This window comes from Epinephelus moara, chromosome 2 (genome assembly GCF_006386435.1).
Source record: "Epinephelus moara isolate mb chromosome 2, YSFRI_EMoa_1.0, whole genome shotgun sequence".
NCBI classification, from domain to species: Eukaryota; Metazoa; Chordata; class Actinopteri; order Perciformes; family Serranidae; genus Epinephelus; species Epinephelus moara.
This window is the reverse complement of record NC_065507.1, coordinates 872390-894228: the sequence shown is the minus strand read 5'-3', so window position 1 is coordinate 894228 and position 21839 is coordinate 872390. Positions and strand designations below refer to the sequence as shown.

Below are 21839 nucleotides of genomic sequence, written 5' to 3'. Positions count from 1 at the left end.
GCTGTACATAATCACGGAAACTGTCAGTGTGTCATTCTGTCAGTCAGTCATTCTGTCTGTCCCACGTTTTTCTACTCACTGACGTGGTCAATCTATGTGAAACTGCACATAGGCATTGAGGATTGCCATAGGTAGAAGGTGACAAAGCTACCAATGGGTATGAACTAGTATATATAAAACCTTAAATCATACTGAGTGTGTAGTCTGTACAGCTCATTATAACACTACAGTCGGTATATAACTCTATAAGCTGCAGGGAATCATACATCACTTTTGTCTATATGTTCAATCAATTTTCTACTTTAAAGAGTTTATATAAAGTCACCCATCACTATACACTGAGTTTAAACTGCAGACAAATGATTCAAGTGTATTTGTATGTTTTTGAATATTATTTGCATGTTGGTCTCACTGCAGACTCTCTCACTACTGACACAGCAGAGACTGAACCAAACCCTGTAATCACTATTTATACATGTACATATATTTACAGTATATCTGCTTTCATCCAACATGCCAGCAAATAATAGAATTAAATAAATCAAACAAATAATAAAACCCACCACATAAACTACATGAAGCAACGACATGTTACATATCTGCATTTATGTCTGACAGGGATCACGTGTCCTCAGAGCTGTATACAAGCACACTGACGGCTCCTGTCAACATATCTGACCAATAGAAATAACTTTAAATCTCATGTTTCTTTATGAACTCATCACTTTGTATCTTACAGCTCATGAACAGACCAACTGTGTTGTTAAGACAGCGAACAGCCAAACCCGTCTAGCTCTAAAGTTCAGCCCCAGCAGGACGCCATGCACCTGCTGACTCTGTTTCCATCACTGACTTTTAACCAACAATAACAACAACAACAACACTCTCCTGCAGGCACATTCCCACTCCTCTTCTTCTACTACAGTAATTACAGGTCAGTGTTGGGCGTCCGCTCACCCGCCTGGCTGCTCTCTTTGCGAGCGCTGGCCTCCTCCTCATCTGCCTCCTCTGCCTTACTCTCACCGGACAGCAGGCGACGGAGCAGGCTGCAGTAACGGGTCATCGTATGCAGAGAGCCGACTCAGCTCACACAAAGCGCCGGCTGAGGAGGTTTCAGGAGTCCAGAGGCAGTCAGTTAATCAGTCAGTCAGTCAGGACACAGATCGATGACTCAGTCACTGCAGCTGACACCTTTAAACACACTCACACGACTCATTATAGTCTGTCTGTCTGTCTGTCTGTCTGTCTGTCTGTCTGTTCCTGTTGCACATACCTCCAACTGCTCACGCCTCCATGTGATGACACACCCCTCAGCTGTTGTCACACTGAGAGACACTGACAGTCACAGCACTGTGAACCAGAGGGACGTCTGATAGTGAGGAAGAACATCTTCTCTGTCGTCCCAAAAAATATGAATCTGGAGGTTTTGTTGGACTTTGAGCGTCAGACTGAAGTTTCTCTGATTCTAATAAAACAAAACCCTGAGCTCTTCTGCTGCGTTCACATGGACTCAGGTAGAAGGTCCAACAGAACGGCAGGTCGCTAACACAAAACAGAAATGATGATAAGTTGCAACAGTGATGTCGTTTTGTTTACAAAGACTGGAATATAGTACATTAAATAAAACCATTTCATGTCTGGTATTATGCCTCTGCGCTGGTGATAGCCATGGCCGCAGGCATTGTGTTTACAGGTTGTCCGTCCGTACGTCTGTCTCATTCTCATGAACATAATACCTGAAAAACCTTGAGGGAATTTCTTCGAACTGGCAAAAACATCCACTTTGACTTAAAAATAAACTGGTTGGTTTTTAGTGGTCAAAGGTCAAAGGTCATTGTCACTTTGCACCCATCCTTTTCTCGTGAATGTGATATTTCAAAAAGGCCTGCTCTGAGCTGTTCCTTTACAACCTCCTCCTATTCGTCCATCCCCGGCACAAACTACCGTAAAACCTCTACTAGTAGCCCAGGCTATTACTTGCTTAAATCAATGAACTCAACAAGTCTCTATTTGGGACAGGCCTTTAATTCCTTTCACACAAATACAGTCAAACTGTTTATTTAAACCAGTATGAATATTACTTGTATAAAAATTAGGCTTCAGATACTTTACCAATGATGAATCATTCAATTGATCTAGCTCCAACAGACAGTTACAGCACTCGAAGATTATGGCACCTGACGTACCGACACAACACCACTTTATCCTGTTAAAACAATCCTCACAACTTGGATTAAATTTTATGAAAAATCCTTTTGATTCTTTTGACCTGAGGACCCTGACAGACTAAAGGAGTATAAATAACTTACAGGGTTATCGAGGAATGTACACACAATTTCAGGTGGCCAACAACCTGGTTTTATACATCCCAAGAACTTCTATAAAAAAAATGAACTGGTTGGCGACCAGACCAGGCCTCTAATAGAGACCGGCCTTTATTTGTCAAAGTGTGGAGCCACACTGGGCTGGTAAAAGAAACTGGGTGTTTAATTGACCTATGGCTAAGCCCCGCCCTCAGACGCGATGAGCCAATCACAGTGCGTATAGCCATTCCCATACGCTGGGACATTCTCTGCCTGGACGTCCATTGAAATGCATTACAGAAAGTCAGTTTGTTCGGCTTTATGAGCTTTTTCTGAGATTTGAAGTTTAAAAATGGTCAAACGGTGTGCATGGGGTACATGCAACTCTGACACAAGGTATCCTGAGAGGCTGGGCGACCAGGTGTATTTTTTACACTTTAAACCACATCTCAACCGAGAAAAGTGTCTCCTTTGGATAAAGTTGTGTGGTAACGTTAGACCACAACATCAACTCAACGTGAATAAGATTAACAATGATGTCTACATCTGTTCTAAGGTAAGTCAACATTGTGTTTGAGGCAACATATTGTCACTTTGCTGGAAAGAAATATAAAGTTATCTTTAACATCTCTAGCTAACGTTAGCTAAAGTTAGCCTAACGTTAGCTCCTAGCTGCGTTGTTCATCATGTCACCTTGTTTGCTGGGAGTTCATTAGCCTATTTTGTTCTAGTTTTGTACTTTGGTGATCGTACATCATTGTTAGCTGTTGTCCAAAGGGCTCTAGTTAAGCTAACGTTAACTTCTGGAGCTTAGCTTCATTAACTTATCTGTAATGGCAGAGATAACAAAGGTTGGCAAACGTTATGCTGAATGATTCAGTGTAAATACTGTAGCACCAAACTAACGGAGAGACACTCTTGGTAAAGATGGTAAAAAGGCCGTTATCCTTTTCTCATATTCTGAGCCAAAAACCTTAACTTCAGTGGCACTTTAACTTGTTGTCTTTGATGGTGACGGCAACCAGATGCGGTTCACAAGCGTACACTGTGACCTGTAAATTTTGGCTTGTAATTTAAGCTTTTCATCGACCTTCTCAACAATAAAATGATGAATATATCCCTCCAGTGCGTAGTTTAGGTCCTTTTGGTTACTTCTCAATGACATCTGATCGTTATGTCCCCAAAAATCATCAACTGCCTCCTGTGAAATGCCGTGTACTGTGACACCTGCCATAGCGCCGGGCACTGAATGTTGATAGTTTGTCCGAGTGAGTGGAGGGAGGCGGGGCTTAGCCATAGGTCAATTGGGACGAGGCTTTTAATTGAAGTTTTACAGTAAATGAATGAGTGTATACTCCTGTAGAATATGGAAAACAAAGGTAACTGCCCCTTTATTAAACCTTACCCTTTGTTGAAGATTTCTCTGGATCATAATTCACCTGCAGATATTTCCAAAGACTAATCAGATGGTTCAGCTCACTGTATCAAATTCATTGCTAACATTCGGTCTTGTCTTTTTTAAACCCAGCTGGGGCAAGCAGCACAAGAATGTGAGATTTTTTTCCACTGGAATCTGAACTGATTTTTTCCTAAAACTCCTCAAAATATTTAATTAAACTGGTTTCAGCAGCACCGATGGCAATAAATAAACAATTAGCTGATTAGATTTTGGTTGTCAAGGGTCAAGGGCACTGTGACCTTGCGCCCGTCTCATTCGTATGCGATATTTTAAAAAGGGCCTTAAAGGAGTTTCCACAAATTTGGCAGAAACGTCCACTCTGACTTAAAAATGATACTGATTAGATTTTAGTGGTCAAAAGTCACTGTGACCTTGAAAATCATGTTTTTGGCCATAACTCAAAAGTCATGCGCTAATTATGATAAAATTTTGTAGAAATGTGGAACAGGATAAAATGATGAAGTGATGATGTGAGTACGGCTGCAGACACAGCTCCGCCTCAACTCGTCAATAAGAAAAGTGTTTCTCCCGTGGCAGCATATTTTGTTTAATCTTTCGTGGCATTTCGCTGGTATCAGTATCAACTAGTAAATTTCTGGTATTGTGACAGGTCTGGTCTGGAGTCGTGCTCTGAGATCTGAGGGTGCATGTGACCCCTCAGTAAGAGGAGAGGAGTTATTCTGAGAGTGTCAACAGGACTATATATATATCACTACACACACTAATCCCTGCAGCTTGACTTGTAAGGTATGTGTAAGGTGCCCTTTAAGGGCAAGTAGTTACTAGAGGGCACTTATTCTAAATATCAATGACAGACAGTTTTACAGTGTGGAGGTTTTCTCTCTGCTGTCTTTATCATGTATTTTTAAAAAGTGACTGAAATATATTTTGTGACATCACAACACATTTTTCTGCAGGTCTTGACACTGCTGCCACATCTGGTTTGGAAAGGTTGAGTTTACAGATGGTTCAGTTATTTTTGGAAATAAAGACGTTATTTAGGTCCAAGTCTTTCTCGCATTTAGTGACACAAACATTTGTGTTCATGTGACTAAGTTAAAATCAGGTTTCTTTGTTGGTTGATAAATGCAGAGCGGTGAGTCGAGGATCATTAACCCCCAAGAGGCCGTATATATGCTGCATTTTTTGCGCCCTCAAAGTCATTGTTTTCAAAGTAGATGTGCGACAGGTGCGCTCAAACACCAGAGCGACGCCATTGCAGCACACATGCGTTCCTGAGTGCCTATTTTTCAGGGTGTGATGGCCGTGCACTGAGACAAACAGAGTTCAACTTTTGGAACGCTGCAGCATGCACCACATGTCATGTGATGAGGAACAACCAATCACAGCCAACACATATCTTTCCCTTCTTCCATCAATATCAGTCGGTGGTAAATATGGAGGAGAAGTTTTAGTGCAGGACTCAGAGCTTTACATCTGTCCCACGGACAACATTTTTGGCCCAAGACACACTTAGGGAACAGCACCTGGAAGAAGATCAGCTCTGCACTCAGGATTTTTGGTAAGTAGGCTGTAATACAGTGCTGGTGATGGTTGCTTAACAACCTCAGACGCAACCTGCCGACGCACCCTTGAAAGCTGGCACAGAGTTGGCACGAGAGTAGCACCCAGCACCCAACCTTACTTTTTCCAAGCGGTCAAAGACATGTGTACATGTGGCCCCTCAATCCAACATCCCTACAAACGTCACATCCTCACCAGCCTGTTATATTTCATGTCTCTCCTGTAGCTGCAGTGAAAGTTAAGTCTCAGTCCTGAGAGCTGTGCAACTATAATGCAGTGTACATCTTTAGTATCTCATTCATCTTTATTTTATATCCGCTCCTGATGCTGCTAAATGTGACGGCTCGTCTGGCGTTCACTTCCTGCAGAAGCATCTCCACTCACTACTGAAGCTTTTTTAATGTTTGGAGTTTGGTGCTCCGCCCTCTCCAGACCTTCAGTTCGGCATTCTTGACTCAATTCTCTAAACTTTTCTTCTTCATCCACAGTTTCTATGTGTGCACACGGCCCTGCAGTCTCATGCCCTTTTATGGGGACTGCCGTGGCATTTATGCTAATTAGGATCAACTGGTACATGCTATCAACTAACGAGGACAATGGGTTCATCATGATGAGAACAATGATGGAGTTTAAGAACACATGACACAGACTTTTCTATGCGAGACCTATGTGAAGAACAAACTTAAGAAAAATCGTAAGAAGATATCTGTGAATGAGGCCCACTGTCTGTTTATTGATAAATCAGATGTTCTATTTTTAAGCAATAGCACAGCGACACACCTTCACTGTTAGCCTGTTATGTTGCTGCTGTCTCTTTAAACATGATTCTCTTTCTGACTTTAGTATGTTCATGCTGCAGTTCTGTGCACCCTCCACCTCCCCATCACAGATTCATCAGCCTCATCAGCTTCACCAGTCTCATCATCCTCATCAGTCTCATCATGCACCACCAGTGTCTGTCAGGGGCAGACGATTACAAAATATCCCTGATGAGTCTCAGTGTCAAAGTCTGTCTGTCAAATCATCTCGTATCACCTGTTGACCTGGACTGCACTAAAGTCCAATCAGATCACACAGTCAGATAAATATCTGCTGCCTTTCACAGTTTGCTTTCATCAATATCCATGAACACGACTCTGAGGTCGGCCTCCTGTTGAGTTGAAGCGTCTCATTTTAGAAAACTGCCAAAAATAAAATGAAGCCTTAATAAAGGAAAGTTTGAAACAGTTGAGAGCAGCAGCAGCAGAATAAGACTGAGACAGAGAATACTGCAGAGTCACATCACAGAGCTTTAAAACACTGTGTTGATGCTGAACCAGAGCAGGACTGCAGTGATGGCTCTGATGGTCCTAAAGTGATGATGAATATTTCAGAGATGTGATTTTAAATCGATTCCTGACTCACTGCACTAATGTTCATCTCAGCTCCTCTTCATCCTGATGTCCTCCTCTCTGTTTAATGCTCTGTTCGATACAGTCTACACATCCCCTGAGCTGATTCATGTGCATCTGCAGATGATCCTGTGTGTGTGTGAGCTGAGGACGGAGCAAACAGGTGAGCAGCACCTGCACACACACACACACACACACACACAGACTAAGTGCTGTGGTGTTTGTGCTCAAGCTGCAGACTGAAGCTGCTGCAGTGAGTTCTCAGAGCGTCCAGCAGGGGGCAGACAGCAGCAGCTCAGGAGGCGTCAGGGTGTGACTGAGCAGCACTGAAGGACAGGAGGTGCATCCCAATTCACTCTGAACTGCAGCCATGTTTGCTTTAACTTGTGTCTTCTGCTCACGTCTCACTGGAGACCGAAGGAAACCAGGACACACACGAGATGAGACGTCTTTTCTGTCTCTGGATCAGCTGATGGGTTAAATTTAACTGTTGTGTTGCATCGTCTGATTGTTTATCACAGTAAACACTGTCCAGTGATATAAACACAGCACAGCAGCGTCTGTGTGTGTGTGTGTGTGTGTGTGTGTGTGTGTGTGTGTGTGTGTGTGTGTGTGTGTGCACATCAACTGTTTCTGCTGTCAGTCCTCTGCAGCCCTGAGTCTGAAAATGACTTCAAGGAAAAAAGCCTTGAGCTGGAAATCGCTCTGGGTTTAAAGGTTTGTTTCATTTCCTCCTGCAGATGCTTCAACATGACGTTTATATAAATCCTACAAACTGTTGCTGTACAACATCAGAACCATGATGATAATCAAGCTGCTGTTCAACAATCAAATCAATCACGTCAACTGAGACATCCACCAATAAAACATATCGATACTCAGGTAACCATGTTTGCATGTTGCCATAGCAACCCCAGCCACATGTGTTTGTCCTGTCTGCATCATCTCTGCTGCCACAGCAGCCAGCGAGCAGGAGCGTGTGTACCTGTAACAACAATGACACCACGCTGTGATAAATATCCATAGCGGTACTGTTTCGGTCCGAACTGCCCTCCCCGAACGGTAACCACGGTAACCGCATCCCTCCTGTGTCATCGCTGAGCCTCGGTGTCTTCATTTGCATGCGTCAGATGATTCGTCATGTGACCGCCGTACTGCATTTTTTATAGGATTACTGGGACCAGCATGCATGTGCTTGGAGTGAGTTATATACAACCAGAGGCACTGCGGCACACACACACACACACACACACACACTGTAAAATACATGAGAACATAAACTCTGCATGAAGTCCAGAAACAATGATCTCTATCTGTGCTGCGTAGAGCTCAGTATTTCTGACTGCTGCTGGGGGGGAATGTATATATCTACTATAACAGGACTTAAAGGTCCAGACAGTATAGGGCTGGGCCATATCACAACTGTACCATATAGATCCATACATTTTCAAGCAAGATATAAATTGAGACACTGTTTATATCGATATAGGGTCAAGTTGCATTACATGACGCAAACCAGTGTTCATCTCTCCTCTGTCACACTCTCCGCACAACTCCGCCCCTCACTCACTCACAAGTTCTCCATCAACACTTTTTAGAGCCGTAGCCTGACGTGCACCTCCCCAGAGATTTAACTCCACATCACAGTGACGCAGACCTCCTGTCTGTCTGTTTCTGTAAGCTGAAACCATTTCCCTCAGTGGAAACAACACTTTGATTTACTTTAATTTCACAGATAAGAAACAATAAATTGTGAAGACAATAAAGCCTCCACACACTGTGTGTGATTTATCCTGGCTGAAATATGAGCAGAGGAAATCTCTGCTAGCTGCTAGGCTAATTTATACAATGTAAAATGCCATAGGATTGTGCTAATAACGTTAGCATGTTATATTTGTTTGGAAAACGTGTTTAGTATAAGACAGTTGTTTTGTCAGTGAACCTTGTGAGTTGTAATGGAGTTTGTAACGTTACCTTTGTTACATGTTGCTGTTGTCCCTGGTTTTATATGAGCAGAGGAAAAGTCCATTAGCAGCTAGGCTAATTTATACAATGTAAAATGCCATAGGCTTGTGCTAATAACGTTAGCATGTTGTATTTGTGGGGAAAATGTGTCCAGATAAAGACAAGTGTTTGTCTGTGAATGCTGTGAGTTATAGTGAAGCTGAGTTGTGCGTTTAATGTGTGTTTTGAATCAACTAAACTTTACAGCACTTCACAGAAACAGCCCACTAGTGTTTTTGAGGTGTAACTGTTGTGCGTATTTTCAAATGTTAATAAAAAAAGTTGCCGGCAGTCGGCCCAGTGAATGAAGTTATTTTTTTCTCTTTCATTTTATAGTTGTAGTTTACTGATGTATGAACAGAGGTTACATAAAACCAGAGTGACCGTCCTCTACTGACCAATCAGACTGCAGGGTTTCTAGCTCCACCTTTTAGTACCAGATCTGTGTGCTAGGTACCCCAACAGAGGGGGACCAAACATGGGGACGCTAAGGAACGCTTCTGTTGGTACCTTATAACCAGTCCAGAGCATTATTCAGCCAGTCCTACGGCACTGTTCCACCTGCTTCTTAAACATGTCATCAGTTACTAACAGAGTCAAACATCACCAACACTGCTGCCAGGATAATTGGTCTCCCCACACCAGGCTGACAGAGTTAAACATCAGGGCCACTGCGCTCATTATTCCCTCAACAGGACAGGACGTCACACACCCACTCTGTCACCACCTCCCTGCCCTCCTGGTGCAGGTACAGAGCACTGAGGTGCAGCAGGGCTCAGTTTGGGAAGAGTCTGATCCCACAGACACAGCTGCCTTAACCCTTTGAAACCTGGAGCAACATAACCTTTATTGTGCTGCTGTCAGACGCCTTTTGTAAGTATTTAACCCTTTGAACCCTGAAGTGTGATTGCTTTCAAAAACAGACAACGAGAAACACCTGTTCGTGTGTGTGTGTGTGTGTGTGTGTGTGTGTGTGTGTGTGTGTGTGCAGAGAGTCTACAGGCCTGAATTTGAAATGTACATACAGTCAGAGGTTGAGAACAGCTGCAGCGACATCAATTAAAGTCATTAAGTTAATGTGTTAATAGAGCTGCTCTCCCTCCCACACACACACACACACACACACACACCCTCCTACACGTCTGTGATTTGACTCATCAGTCGAGAAGCTCAAGAGTCAAGTCGCTGCTCTCTGCTTTCAGCTGCGTCCTCGTCCACAGAGCGACCAAAGATAACAACAATAAACTTTAAATATCTGTCGATCAGAAAAAACAGAATCCACAAACACACCACGGGACTGGTGAGTTCAAGTCCACCTGGGAAATTACAGCGCTCATCATACATTCAGCTGCCCTTCATACGAGGAGGGACGTGTCCTCTCACTGATATTTCCTCTGTCCAACAACGTCCAAAGGCATCGACTTATTGAAACATTTTTTAAGGCCTATAAAGTTGTAAACTGCAATGTCAAAAATTGGGTTTTAACTTTTCAATTACTTTTTTTTAACTGCATCAAGGCAGGAAATCTGTCAAGAGGAAACTGCGAAGCATCTCTGAATGGATTATTTTCCTCACTCCTACAACAAAGTCACGTCTGTTTCCTCCAGTTTGTTAGATTAAAACTTGGGATGCACGATGTACACGATGGTCAGCCAACACATTAAACTATGGTGGGTGAAGAGAATAACATTGATCATCTTGTTCCAGTGCAATGTTCTGTTGGGAAACCTTGGGTCCTGGCATTCATGTGGATGGTACTTGACACACTCCACCCACCAGAACAAAGTAACCCCCCCTCATGGCAACAGCACTGGTCGATGGTAGTGACCCCCCAGCAGGACAATGCACCGTGCCACACCACGACAACTGCTCAGGAATGACCCGAGGAACAGGACAAAGAGCTCAAGGTGTCGACTTTGCCTCCAAATACCCCAGATCCCAACATCAATGAACATTTGTGGGACGTGCTGGTACCCCAGAGGTACCCCCGATCCAAGGTGGGTGCTCCTTGGACCTGACTTGGCTCTGACCTGTTGAGGTATGCACACATGACCTCTGGAGGGTGTCCTTTGGTGTCTGGCACCAACACGTTGAGTCCTGTGGGATGTGAAGTGGGGTACCAGCACGTCCCACAGATGTTTGATCAGACTGGGATCTGGGGAATTTGGAGGCCAGGTCGACGCCTTGAGCTCTTTGTCTTGTTCCTCGGTCCATTCCTGAGCAGTTTTTGTGGTGTGGCACGGTGCATTGTCCTGCTGGGAGGCCACTGCTACTGGGGAGTGCCGCTGCCATAATGGGGGGTGCCTGGTCTGCACTGGTGTTCAGGTGGGTGGAGCGTGTCAGGTGGCGTCCACATAAATGTCAGAGCCCAAGGTTTCCCAACAGAGCATCGCACTGTAACAAGATGATCAGTGTTGTTCACTTCACCTGTCAGTGGTTTGAATGTGTTGGCTAATCGGTGTGTATCAGGCCACTAATGTGACATTTTTATAATCATGCATTATTCTGCTACATGTACCTTAAACTTGGTTTGTGGGCCGCCAATAAACACAGAGAAGAAGCTGTCAGAGGGGGTGAGACATGTCGCAGTGTGGACGTCTTTCACAGTTCATGAGGAAGACAACAGGACGGCGCCGAGGGTCTGATCTCCAACCGCCCGCCACAGGTCAGACACAGCGTCTCCAGAGTGTTAGCACGAGCTCATTAGCAACAGCGGCTAACATCCAACACCGAGCTTTAAAAAGGCTCCACTCTGTTGGTAAAGTTGTTAATAACCGTTAGTCATGTGATGCTACAGTTAGCAACTATTTGTATTGTTACCCCTCTGACTGCGTGTGTGTGTGTGTGTGTGTGTGTGTGTGTGTGTGTGTGAGACACAAGTGTAAATGTGTGAGGTGAATCAGTAGCACACTGCTATTCTGCTTGGTAGTTGGAGGCTCGTCTGTCGTAGGATGGTGAAACATTTCATACACCAGATGTAACACAGACAGTTATCTGTCAGTGTTTGTGAGCGCTGAGAGCTGAAGACATTTGACAAGACCTGAGAAAATCTCACACTGGAGCGACACGACGCCGCTGTCGTTTGGTTCTGTGTAAAAATGCAACAGTGGCATAAAGGCGGGACTTCGTATCGACTCTGTGGCGCCGTCTCTGTGTAAAAAGTGCTCCTGTAAGAGGCTTCAGGTGAGGACTCTTACTTTGGCGGGGTAAAGTGCAGGAAGTGTGTAGAGGGAGGTGACGCCGGGGCTGATGGGAGTTTTAATGCAGCGCTGCAGCACTCAAGACATCCATCCTGTTCATCTGCTGCAGCCACACAGCCGCATTACATTAGACTGTTCATCAAGCCACATCTACAGCTGAGAGAGTGTGTGTGTGTGTGTGTGTGTGTGTGTGTGTGTGTGTGTGTGTGTGTGTGTGTGTTGCAGAGACCATTTGCAGAAGAGCCTCATAAATAATTGAAAGGTCTGCTGACTCTCTCTCTCTCTCTCTCCGCTCTCACACCGTCTCCATGGCGATGCTCTTAAAGGAACATGCCGCCTCTTTCTTTAGAGTGTCCGGTCGGAACATTAGGAGGAAATGAACATCACGATCGATCACCGAGTCCATTAGCCACATGCTAACACATTAGCATTGATTGTTCCGTGCTGATGCAGTAATGCAGTGCGAGCAGGACGCAGATCACATGACATCATGTTTATAATAAACATCATAAACACAAAACAAACAGCAGTTAGAACTCAAACTAAACATCCTGAACGCTGAGGAGGAAATCAAGCAGCTGTTCCTCCGACTGATGATGTCATGATGCTGATTTAATCTGTGATTATCTGCCTATAATCAGCTCCAGGTGGGGACAGGTTCAGACCATCAGAACTCATGTATGTTGTTTGTTCATGAACACAATCAGCTGCTGAGCGTCTGAGTCAGTTTGAGTTGTTCTTCATCAGTTTCACTCAGATTGAATCATTCATTCACTTCCATTGTGCAGGTGTGAACACACCAGAACAACCGGACTGAGACCTTCTTGAAGAGGTGGTCTCAGTCCGGTTCCAAAGGAACTCTGGTGCGGTTGGTTTGTGGTGAGAAGGTGTTCCGACCTGGATGTGAAGCAACTGCAGTCACATGACACATTGTTTGGGTTAAACATGAGCATGTTACAGTCCTGGAGGATTATTAATGTGCACCTCCTCCTGTACTGCCTTAATATGCACATTCAGCACATCCAATGCATCAAAACATTGTTTTCTAGTTGGAGCCGCGCCTCGTTTTCAAACTGTATGGTTTGACTAAAATGAACAATGACAGCAATATAGTCCACGATGAGCAGCGCTAAAATCAACCTGCGTAGTTGTCCCTCCATTGTGACATTAGAAAGTGTCACATTTATCTTGCAAGTGTACTCTTCTTCAACGTTTGCTTTACTTCCTGGATTTTTCCCACATGGAAATTCTGACCAATCAAGAGCAGCTTTCTCACACAAGGCATTTGATCTGGTCCTCTTGTAAATGCTGCCGTGAGAACACGAACCAACTCTAGGCAATTATACAACTTTGGAACAACATGAGTCCCTGATTCAGACCAGAGGAGACCACTCTAGGGCTGACAGCAGCCTGAGACTATGCGCGTTATTTAGTTTCTGAAATATACTCATTGTTATGAGCAGAGTGAAAAGGTGTTGTGTCATTCATTCCTCTGGTGATAATGTGATTTTGCACCACACGTAACATGGCGCAATGACGTCATTACGAGCAGGCAACATGATGACATGAAAGACAGACGCCTGAGCTTTCTGCTGCCAGAAGAATGAGTGCTCTACCTATTACAGTTTTTATTTTAGATCGATATACATCCAGGATCATGCAAAAACAGTCCTCTGCAGCCATTATGGTAAAATACCAAGTTTGCACAGCACACATAGTGAGATATGAACGTGATGATCTGGAGACAGAAGCCTGAGCTCTCTGCTGCAGAGAAAAAGAATGCTCTCCCTGTTATGGGTCTTATCTTAAATCGAATTAAACAGAATCATACAACACACAGTCAGTCTTTGAAGGGTTAAAACAGCTGCCTCATGTTGGCTCTGTTGAAGGTCTAACAGACTGAAAGCTCAACAATGAAGTGAAACACTGCGTAGATGGAAGTGTGCAGAGATCTTTTTCTACTTGCTGATGTTTCCAGCACCTTGCTAAGGCCGAGCTGGGGGAGCGGTGGTTGTTCTGCAAAGGGTTAAACAACAACAGTTTGCCTGTGGTTCGTCTGTCGAGCAGTTCTGGGGTTTAACTTAACAACAAAATACACTTCTGTTTACACAGGAAATGTACAGTTTGCATACAGTCTCTTTCAAAATAAAAGCCTGACGTCAGTACAACACCGCAAATGCTTGCACTCAACAACAAACACACAGGTTGGGTTTAGGAACAAAGAACAGGAGGTGTTTCTCAGAGTCAAGGAAGGATCCTCAAACGGCCGAATTTGAAGGTTGTTACGTCATCAACCTGCCGAAGGAAGGACTGCTCCAATGTCAAGGATCCTTCCGAGTTTCACGAAGGACTGAGTCCTACTTTCAGAGAGATTAGAAGGATCCATGTGTAGATCCTCCGCAGGTATAAAATCCCCACAATGCTTTGCACAGTACACGATTTGCTGGAAGTGAGGGCGGGGCCTCTTCAATGAAACCTGCGCCAGCAGAGCTCGGCAGGATTTAGATTAATATGTCATTTATTTGGATTAATGTCTCCACCTGAGTTTATCAGACAGACACCTCATCATTTACACTTTCCAATGTGTCCACTGCCACATGATGAGATTGATTAAACAACGTGATTTAGATAAAACATAAAAGTTTTAAATGAATCATTCACAGCAGAGATGGAGCGCTGAGTTTATCACTAAATGAAAAAAGAAGCTAAGAAGTTTTAGACGATTTCAGAAACACTTAAATGGAAGTTTGTGTAAAAGTCTGACAGGCAGTCGAGGAGGAAATTAAATGCACATGTGCAGATTAGATTTTCTATCTCGTACCACAGGTAAGTCAATGTACACAGAATGATAACCATCGACTTTAATACCATGGTAAACCTTCAAACTGCTGCAACCCGACACCCAACTTGGACTTTTCACCCTCTTAACTGACGTTGTTGTCCGGCTGTATTTCCCCCTGAGTCCGTCACGCACTGTCACACACCAATGGCGACCAGCCTTGGATCACGCCAACGTGAAGGCGCAGCTTTCATCATCATTGTCTGACGCTGAGGTCACTGCCCCAGCACCAGTATTCAATGACTTCAGACTGAGCGAGGTTTGTGAACGTTAAGAAGGAACGACTTTGTGTTGATCCTTCAGACTGAGAACAGGCTGAACTGATGAGCCTCTGACTCACAACCAGCTCCTCTGGGTTTAAACCAAGATGCAATTCAATTAGAGCCGCAACTAACAGTTATCTTCCCAATAATCAATCAATCCTTTGATCCATCAAACTGAGAGAAAAGTCAGAATGTAGTGAGTTCATGTCATCACATCCTGATTGGTCCAAACTAAGAGACTCAGTTTCCTGCGAGAGGAAACACAAACACTAAGACAATTAACTGATCATTAAAACAGCTGATTGATTTTCTATCGATCAGCTGATATCAATATTAACCCTGCTGATTCAGCTCCACGTGTTTTAAGCTAAACGCCTGACAGTGAAACTCTGAAGCTTTTTCTTCCACATTAAAAGGATTACGTGTGATTTTTCCTCGTCAGCAGTTTCCTGCTCCGTCTCCTCTGAGACGTCCGCCTCCATCTGCTCCCTTTATTCTGCTGCTACTGAAGCCCCGCTGCTTTAAATAGACATGATGTCATCAGCTGTTTGATGATGTCATCGTCCACACAGAGCAGGTTATACATTGATCACTGATAATACTGATAAACTGATGAGAAACTGAATCAGAGCTGAAGGGCTGCTGGGAATGATGGAGACCAGAGAAACCAGTACTGAGAACAAAAGGTCATAAAACAGGGAGCGGCACACACACGCGCACACACACACACACACACACACACACACACACACACACACACACACACACACACACACATACTAATCAGCCTGACTGTGCTGAGCTCAGCATCTCCTGCTGTTAATGTTCATCTCCCACACAGTGGAGGAGGGGAGTGTGTGTGCGTGTGGCCTTAAATCATAGTTCATTTTCGGACACACACACACACACACACACACACACACAAAAGGTTATCAATAAATAAGAATAAGAATAATAATGTACATGTGATCATTTTTCTTCACATACTTTGTAACACTGAGTCCTGATGGAGACATCTGAAGCATCTTTAGATGATACGCCGTCTCATGGTGGTCACTTCCTGTCGACGTTACAGATCAGAAGCACAGAGAGTTGTTGACTAGAGATGATACTAGAGAGTTGTTGACTAGAGACGATGCGCCGTCTCATGGTGGTCACTTCTTGTGAGCCAGTAGCTTTTTACAACGTTACAGAACAGAGCACTGACAGTAGGTGTTTGTTTCATCTCATCTCGTAGTGAATCTTTGGTCTGAACTGGACTTTACACTGTGACATGGTGAGGAAATGTATCTTCCACACAGTTACTGTTTTAACATCCTTTCATTCACCCTGTGATCGAGACCACACTGTCCAAAATTAAGTGAGACAGCCCCGTGTGAATGGAAACACATCCAACAAGCTAACACACTCAGCAGCATCACCCAGATGTGCAGATCACTGTGACGAGGAAAAAAAAACGTACCGTATTTTCAGTTTGATGTCATCAGAGATGGTTTTGAGTTTTATATCCTGCTGTGACCTGTTGTATTCTGGGAAAGTCTGAACAATAAGTTTAAAAATACTTCAACTCGATCCTGAATCTTTACACCTGAACATGAGCTGCTTCTGTCCTGATCATCTGATCAGCTCATGTTCTGCTGTCCTCCATTTTTATTGACACACACACACACACACACACACACACACACACACACACACACAGTGTTTGGGTGTTTCTCAGCTGATCAGCAGAAACACAAACAGAAATCGACAAGAAATACACACCTCCTCTGGGACACTGTTTGTGTGTGTGTGTGTGTCAGGTTTCTCGGGTCACTACAGTCCTGAACGGTGTGGATCTGATCCCAGAATCAAACACACATTCTGAAACTGTACCTGACCTCATTTCACCTGCATTCACACACACACACACACACACACTGAACTCTGTAGTCCCGCCTCTTTAGGCCCCAACTCCTGTCAATCAAACACCAGCTGATCTCAGGCCCCTTTCACACATGAACTGAATTTGTCTCGACATCAGCCAGAAGAGCTGCTGATGAGAACGTCTGAATAAGCTCAAGTGGACTTTAAGAGTCCATTTAACGTCTGACTGATCCCATGTGTGAACAGAGCAGGTCGTCATCAGGAGGATGTAGGCAACTTGGTGACGTTTCTGTCATGACGCTCACACAGCACCGGAAATAAACGAACATCTGAGGATGAAGACGACTCAGTTACAGGAAGACAGCAGCCAAAATGTCAAAATGGAGAGATGACGAGATTCAGGAGCTTCTGTGGGTACGGGCCGAGGCCAAAATGGTCGGACAAATTCAAGGGACGACGAGAGACTATTGTTGTTGACTATGACTAAATTACGAACAACCAATGCGATGGCAGTATAATCATGTCCTGCCTCCTGCACGCTCTACCAACTAAACAGAGTGTTTCCAGTGGGTGAGACGGATCATCTCCTGTTGTGTTCGACGAGGTCTGAACCTGATTCTACAGATATCGTCTAAAGTTCATGAGAAAATGTCTCATTTATTCTCCTTCTAAGTACGAAAATAGATTTGTCTGTTTCAAAGATAAACGACACTGCCTTTATAATTCCATGCCTCCTTGATGATGTCATAGATACAGCCAATAGATGGCACCAGAGGGCGGAGTCAAAAGTTTCACTCAACAACAAACAAGGCGACAGTAGAGGAGGTGGTGATATTGAACCTTTTAACGGGGGCAGTGTTGCAGACGACAGTGGTCTGTGAGGCCGTTAAGGCCCTGACACACCAAACTAACACCAAAGAACTAGTGGCAACGAAAGCCAACTGTTGCGTCGTCTACGTCGCCTCACGTCGCCCTGTGTCAGTTGCATTTGAACACACTATAAAGACTACATCCGACGGCCAAGTAGCACGTACGTTCTGCACCTGCGTGAGAGGAAATAACGCAAAAAGGGAAACTGGAAGTCCGAGGATTGCACGAGATAAACAAAGTAGCGGAGTGACATCCTGTCAGCCGAGGGGTTTCCTATCTGTGCAGCCGAGCACCGCAGCACCTCCACGGACTATTACATCCAGACGGTCCCGGTGTTTCCTCCGCAGGCTCCACTTCACTCAGCTGCCCGATAAACCCGCTGCTTCTTCCCACTTTAACCTGAATAACAAACCAGGGCTCGGTGCTCCGGTTGGATCCAAACGGAGAGCCGGGGCTAGCTCAGAGGCTAGCGGAGGCTAACTGGCTGTGCTTCCCTCTGGTCATGCTGCGGCTAACGCTCCGCTAGCCGCTCCCAGCTAGCTCCGGTTTGTTATTCAGGTTAAAGTGTGAAGAAGCAGCGGGTCTGTGGGGCAGCTGAGTGAAGTGGAGCCTGAGGAGGAAGCACCGGTTAGCCCCGGTTTCACTACAGGCAGATTCACTCGCTACAGGGGCGAGGAAATAAAACCTGAACAGCCAATCAGAGTGATCTCTCTCACCGACAAGCTCCGCCGCTGATTCAACATGCTCAATCGGCCGAAAAGCCGCCGCCGCCGAAGTGCTGATGGTGCGGGACACACCGCAAAACCTAGGCAGACAGACACTCACTGACGGCCTGACTTTGACCGACGGCCGACCGTCGGCTTGGTGTGTCAGGGCCTTTACATCCAGACAAGTAGACGGAGTATTCTGTTCACTATATTACAGATTTGTTCGGCTCTGCTATTATCTAAACGTCTCTGTCGTCTCCTGTGGTTGTATCTCACTTGGACTCCATGATCTGAGGTGGTTCTGCTCCATTTCGTCTGAACCCATAGGTGCACAGAAAACATGCACAAATACGGATGAAATGAATGCAGAGTATGGACAGAAGGCTCCGTCCATCTCCGTATCTAAAGTTGGGCATTAACAAGCCCTTAAGACACACAGAAGTGTAAACGGCCCACCAGCAGATGGAGACATGAAACACTTTTAATGTATGTGATATTCAGTCATTGTGCTAAATAAGAAAAGGCATGTTGGCCATTTAAAGCCGAGACCGATGACGTGCTAATATTATCGTGCATCCCTACTGCAGATGGGTCGGCACGTTTGCATTTGTGTGTCCATGTGTACAGCATACCACAAAAATCTTTAAAATCACTATAATATTGTGTCATGACTGAAGTATCGTGATAATATCACATCGTGGTGCTTCTGGTGACTCCCAGCCCTCGAAACTGCTGTCTTCATTTTTAGCTTTCTACGTGAAAATTCATAAAAATACGTCTGGAAAATGTAAAAAAACAACTTCAAACAAACTCAAAATCACACACGCAGGAAGTCCATGAGCTAAAAAGGAAATTCGGACATGCGACAAGTACAGTCTGTAAAATAAGACGATCGCGATACTTCCTGATAGAACATGGAACGACCCATTTTATAGGAAGGTGTCCCATGAAACCAGAGCGCTCTCTGTCAGAGTGAGATGAGATGAATGATTCGTAATTGTCATGAGATAGCTGTTCCAAGTAATATTCAGATTGATTTGCATAAACCATTTGATAGTATTTCCTGTTATTTATGTATGAAAATTAATAAAAATGCAGCTGGAAAATGTCGATTTAAAATAAACACATATGCAGCAAAAACACAGAAAGTACATAAAGCAAAGAAAATCTAAAACTTCCAGGGTAAAAGTCTTTGAGCTAAAGAGGATGTGCACAGTTTTTACATCAAGATGATCGTGATACTTCCTGTTATAACACCAAGCAGTTCTTTTCATGGGAAGGTGTCTGACATGTACAGTACATGAAGCCATGTTTACTACCATAAAATAAGGTATGAACAACCTGTACCGACAAAAACTAGAATCACCACCCTGTGGTTGTATGACTCCGCCCACCAACTGTATGACTCCGCCCATCAGTCCACCCTGTGGTTGTATGACTCCGCCCACCAGTCCAGTGTCTCTGACAGTCTCCATCCATGTCAGTGAAAACATGGATGCTTCACACACAGAAGATCTATACAATCAGCATAGGTTCAAGATTAGAGTCACCAATTCAGTATCTGACCAAATGTCTCCCCTTCTGTTCCTGAGATATGACGTTACAACATGATGATGTCACAGTCAAGCTGACCTTTGACCTTTTGACCTTCATTATTTTATCCTGTGAGACATTTGTGTCAAGTTTGGTCAGAATTAGTGAAATAATTCTTCAGTTATGGACAGAAACATGTTTGTGAGGTCACACTGACCTTTGACCACTAAATTCTAATCAGTTTATTTGTCAGCCCCATTTGTGCCAAATTTAAAGAAATTCCCTCAAGCTGTTCTTGAGATATTGTAGGCACGAGAATGAGATGGAAGCAAGGTTGCAGTGACCTTGACTTTTGACCTATGAGCACCAAAAACTGATCAGTCAACGTTGACTCCAAGTGGTCATTTGTCCCAAACTGTAGAGAGAGATATGTCCACAAGAATGTGACGGACAGACGACCTGCAAACACAACGCCTCTGGCCTGCGCTGTAGCCAGTGAGGAGACATAATAAAAGTCTCTGCTTAAATCGCAGAGGATTTACAGGAATGTCTGACACACAGACAGAAAGAGTTTCAGAAAACGCTGAACTGCTCCTTTAATTATATCACAGCTGAGTAGGTATAAAGTGTGCTGGTGATTTCACGCAGTGTTCATGTCGGGAGCTGACTCACGCTCTGCTCGGCTCTTCAGAATAAAGAGCTCACAGATGTTTCACTGACTTCAGCACAGTCTCCTCTCACAGGCCGACAGGAAGCTCCACAAATATAAAGTCCGATCTGCCTGTTATTTACAGAAACACTGAGTCACTTCATGCGTCTCCAGCGGATCAGATACCTGATCTGAGAACAGCAAAGTGAAAACCAATCCAAGAGAAAACATTTTAGGACGGACTGAAATCTGATGGGTGAACTCTGGAGGTTTGAGATGTCTGTCATCTGTCCCTCCTCCTCCCACAGCTGAGCTGTGGCAGTCTGTCAGCATCATCATCATCAGCTGGGTGATTATTAAAGTTGAGGAAGGATCCTTAAACAGCTGCTTTTCAAGGATGCTTCAACATCCAATCCTTTGTTCAGAGGATTTAAAGGATCCTCAGCTCTTAAAGTACCCACAATCCTTTGGGCACGATGCATCAGTCCCTAGATTTAGAAACAAGTCGTATTAAATCTACAAGGTCTCATTTAAACGTTTGCGACAGTCCTTGTCAGTCTTTTAACAATAGCTGCAACCACGTGTGTGCACGTGTCCACGCCACGCCCCTTTTCACCACGGACCAACTGACTGACAGAGCGAGCTAAAGAGCAAACTGACGCCATCGCCGATGATGAAATATGCAGTTACATGTATGTCAGTATCTTCAGTGTTTATTGTTGTTAGGTGACAAAAAAGTGACTGGAAGACCAAATGAGAGGCGACAAGAACGCACATCGTCCACACAACAGGACATGAGGCCCCGTCCCTGATGGAATACATCGATTCACAAATGTCAACAATCAATTATATAAATGTTTATTAACAATGTGATGTTGACAGAATGAAAGAGCCAGAACTCAACCATGAGAGCACCTGGACAGTCTACAACGCAGCACCTGGACAGTCTACAGCACCTGGACAGTCTACAGCGCAGCACCTGGACAGTCTACAACGCAGCACCTGGACAGTCTACAACGCAGCACCTGGACAGTCTACAGCACAGCACCTGGACAGTCTACAGCACCTGGACAGTCTACAACGCAGCACCTGGACAGTCTACAACGCAGCACCTGGACAGTCTACAGCACCTGGACAGTCTACAGCGCAGCACCTGGACAGTCTACAACGCAGCACCTGGACAGTCTACAACGCAGCACCTGGACAGTCTACAGCACCTGGACAGTCTACA

General features: G+C 44.5%; 1 protein-coding gene across 2 annotated transcripts in view; it reads right to left on the bottom strand.

The window, feature by feature from the left end:
• Positions 1-21839, bottom strand: part of LOC126403377 (fibroblast growth factor 12-like) — a 75302-nt gene that overhangs the window by 47783 nt on the left and 5680 nt on the right. Inside the window, exon 1 of one of the 2 annotated variants that reach the window (XM_050066017.1) lies at positions 958-1246. The exons of the other annotated variant lie outside the window; for it this stretch is intronic. Coding sequence (XP_049921974.1) covers positions 958-1063 — 106 coding nt within the window. The 5' untranslated portion in view covers positions 1064-1246. Of the gene's footprint in view, positions 1-957; positions 1247-21839 lie in introns of those variants that run through there. 2 annotated transcript variants of the gene reach the window in all.